This window comes from Benincasa hispida, unplaced genomic scaffold, assembly GCF_027475165.1.
Source record: "Benincasa hispida cultivar pf3 unplaced genomic scaffold, pf3_genome.v1.1 HicScf31, whole genome shotgun sequence".
NCBI classification, from domain to species: domain Eukaryota; kingdom Viridiplantae; phylum Streptophyta; class Magnoliopsida; order Cucurbitales; family Cucurbitaceae; genus Benincasa; species Benincasa hispida.
The window spans coordinates 1,577-5,134 of NW_028326393.1; the positions used below are offsets into that span (position 1 = coordinate 1,577).

A 3,558-nucleotide genomic window follows, 5' to 3' on the forward strand; every position below is an offset into this window, starting at 1 on the left:
ACAAACATTTTCAATAAGAAAATTCGAACCATTACTAATATTACCTTTGCCAACAATCTTACCATTTTTATTGTCACCGAAGGTAACGCATCCTCCATCTTTCTTTTCTAGGTATGTGAATTTTGTATGGTTCCCAGTCATATGTTTTGAACATCCACTGTCCAAGTACCACTTATTCTTTATGGATCTTAAATATACCTGAGAGAATTAATTCTCAAGAAGTAACCTTAGGTACCCAAATTTGTTTGGGAAGTATTTGAGATGTACAGATCAGAGATAGAGGACTGATTAAATCAAACCAAAATGACTTGCTAAAAAGTTACTTCTATTATTAAATCGCATGCTTTAGATTAACTTCTTTCTTCTTTTATTTTCTTTTTTTTTTTTTTTTACCTTGAGATCTCTATGGTAAACGCCTTTCTTATGGCAGTAACTCACACCATCAACTAACTGTTGGAAGATTTTTCTACCTTGAGCTTCTGATAGCTTTCCCTTAGACGCCTAAATCATAATGCACAAAATGAAATAAATGAGAATCATGCATATATAAATTAATTAAGTTAAAGATATATATCTTACGATTGTATCAAATAATTCTCCGCCGTTCACGTACTCGAGAACCATGTAAATTTTGCTTTTACTAGCCAACACCTGCGTGCATTTGTAAACAAGTATTCACTATTGAGTTTAAAAAATTAAAAATAACAAATAAAAAATAAATGGTTTTGCCCAAAAACAAAATTTAAATTTTAAAATTTAAATAAAAATAAAAATAAAAAGTACAAGTTATTGGATCGATTGGATTTGGGCATCTTTCTTAAGTTGTCCAATTGATCAATTTGGGCTTCTTTCTATTTGGTTAACCCATATGGTCTACAAGTTTGGGTTTCTTTCTTTAGTGGTGACACTGGATCCATTTAGGGTTTTTGTTTTCTTTTTCTTTTTAGTACAAATGAGAGAGTGGAGATTTGAACATTTGATTAAGTTGTTTTTACTTTGATAACTAATTCATTTAGACTTCATTCAATTAAATGGTGATCGAAATATAGTGACAATTAAAGGTGGGAGATTAAACCAAATGATAATTTGTGTCTTATCTATTGAGTTATGTTCGATGAAGCTAGGAGGGTAGGCAACTTTATTGAATAATTTTTCCACGTTTACTCTCTACTCTCTCCCCATTCTTTCCTTTTACCTTTAATTTTTATTTTCCTACAATTTAAAATTAGTGGTACACTCTTTGATAATTTACATTATGTTTTATATTTGCGAGTGTTTTTACTTCAACAAATATGAGTTTGATAGATTAACTGAATCCTATATTTTGCCGTCTAAATAGTGAATATATATATATATTAATTAGTATATCTAGATTTTGAATTTGAAATTTTCAAATGTAAAAATATATTAAAGTAAAGAGAAAATTATAATAAATATATTATTTCAAATACAATTTATTTTATGTGAAATTAAAATAAACACCTGTATAAAGGTAATTATTTAAAATGATAAAACCGTTTGAAAATATTTATAAATATAGTAAAATATCTAGACATTCGGTTATATTTATAAATAAGTTGAACAATTATTTAAATTAATATTATAATTTCTATAACATACAAAATAATTATTATAAAAAAATTGAACAATTATCTAAATTAAATTCCAGTTTATAAATCTACAATCAAACACATGTATCATATTTTCATAAAACCATGTTGTCAAATCAAATCAAATTTCCTATGGGCCTAAATTTAAATAATATATATATAGCGGCCGGTGTGCAATTTTTGACTTTTAATATTTTAATTTTTAAATTTTGGTAGGGTAAAAAAATAAATAAAGAGGCTTACACCACGCATTTCAGCCAACACACGTCATCTCACGAAACGTGATACGCGAGATAAGAAAGCACTACAAAGCAATTAATATTGACACGTAGACTCCTTAACTTGTGGAATTGAAACAGCCACATTTCCAACGTTATTTTATGATAATTCATATTACTTTTAAATAATCTTACATATAAATTCACTCATAAATGCTGATCAATTAAACAGAATAATAATTTAAATAGGGATTTAGTTGAAAATGGACGAGTAAAATAAAAGATGGCCAAACTAATAATTTCCATCCGGTTTTTTCTTTCTTTAATTTTGGTTTTTTCATAAGATAACGTTATAATAATATTAATAATAGATTTTTTTTATAAAAAAAAACAAAAAAGATGAAAATTGAAAATATTTTGGGTACGGTCGGTAATCAAATCAATCTAGCTCTTTTCGGTTAAGATTTTCAAAATATAGCGCCGAAAATTTTGGTAAAAGTAGAATAAACTAATATATAAAAAAGAAAATATATGTTTTTTTTTTCTCGAAATATTAAATTTGATTTTCATTGATCACTATATTTTAAAATATTAAAAAAATAAATTTTCATTTGATTATTTTTATTTCAAATTCATGGATAATAGAGTTTGAGAGGATACCTCATGAAGCCTGACTATATTTGGATGCCTGAGAAGTTTGAGGGTGTGTATTTCCCTTTTAAACTGCAGTCAAGAAAACATAATTAATATATATAAAATAGAAAAAGAAAATCTTGAATTTTCTCATTTGATTTACTGTCAAAAGTTTAATATTATAAGTTTAAAGCTACTTTTCCATGGGAAACTAGTTAGAATGTTGAAGGAAGATTGAAATTCTAAATTTCTTAGTTTTGAAAAAAAAAATTATAAAATGTAAAATGTTACATTGTGAAAAAAAATAAGGACATTTTTTTTTAAAAAAAAAAAAAAAGGCAACATTTTGTGATATAGTTTGGTTAGGAAAAATTAGATTAAAAAAGTTTGATTTTGCCATGAGAAGAGGAAATGAAGAAAATGAGAATAAGATGAAATAAGAAAGAATTTAGAAGACCTGATGGGTGATATTAAGAAGGATAATTTTGGTCTTATCAACTTCTTTGACAGCAAAAGGTTGCTGAGTTTCAAAATTAATTGCAAATTTGACCTTCCCAAAATTGCCATGGCCGAGCGTTTTTCCAAGCTCGTACTTTCCCAATCGCATTTTTCTCTCTTCTCGCCGACGATCTCTTCCTGATATAATTTCTTTTCTGTTGTGTGCTATGTGATCAATATATATAATTAATTAATATATATATAGAGAGAGAGAGAGAGGATTCTTTAACTTGTAGCCACATATTATGATATGGCCCTCATACTTTTCTTTTTATCTCAAATATACCTTTATATTTCTCATAATTGCAATCTTACTCCTAAACTTTCTTAAATGCCAAAATTATTCAAGGTTATTTATTTCACAGTTTGGTCCCTAGATTTTGACTTTAGATTTTAAAATGTTACACATTTAATTTTTTTAATTTTGTTTCAATTTTGTACCTAAGTCTTGATTTGAATTTTGTTTCAATTTGATCAATTGATTTTAAGATTTTACAATTTTAACTTCATTTTTTCATTAATTACTTACTTTCAATCATTGGCATCAATTTATATCAATTAATTAAAAATAATTAGAATTTTAAAAATAGTGAAACTTA

At 26.2% G+C, this 3,558-nt stretch overlaps 1 protein-coding gene across 1 annotated transcript; it reads right to left on the reverse strand.

The window, feature by feature from the left end:
• Positions 1 to 330: 330 nt before the first annotated feature.
• On the reverse strand, positions 331 to 3,136 carry LOC150030324 (CBL-interacting serine/threonine-protein kinase 17-like). The gene is made up of 4 exons (XM_090309823.1): positions 2,919 to 3,136; positions 2,489 to 2,551; positions 580 to 651; positions 331 to 501 (listed from the first exon to the last, which is right to left on the reverse strand). The coding sequence occupies exons 1-4, from the start codon at positions 3,066 to 3,068 to the stop codon at positions 346 to 348; spliced, it is 441 nt and encodes a 146-aa protein (XP_090165949.1). The 5' UTR covers positions 3,069 to 3,136; the 3' UTR covers positions 331 to 345.
• Positions 3,137 to 3,558: the final 422 nt, after the last annotated feature.

Excerpts from the sequence above, each read along its gene's own strand:
- LOC150030324 (XM_090309823.1), bottom strand. The coding sequence starts at position 3,068 with ATGCGATTGGGAAAGTACGAGCTTGGAAAAACGCTCGGCCATGGCAAT. Across the intron at positions 652-2,488 it reads ATATAGTCAGGCTTCATGAG|GTGTTGGCTAGTAAAAGCAA; the intron begins GTATCCTCTCAA and ends AAATGCACGCAG. Across the intron at positions 502-579 it reads GAGAATTATTTGATACAATC|GCGTCTAAGGGAAAGCTATC; the intron begins GTAAGATATATA and ends ATTATGATTTAG.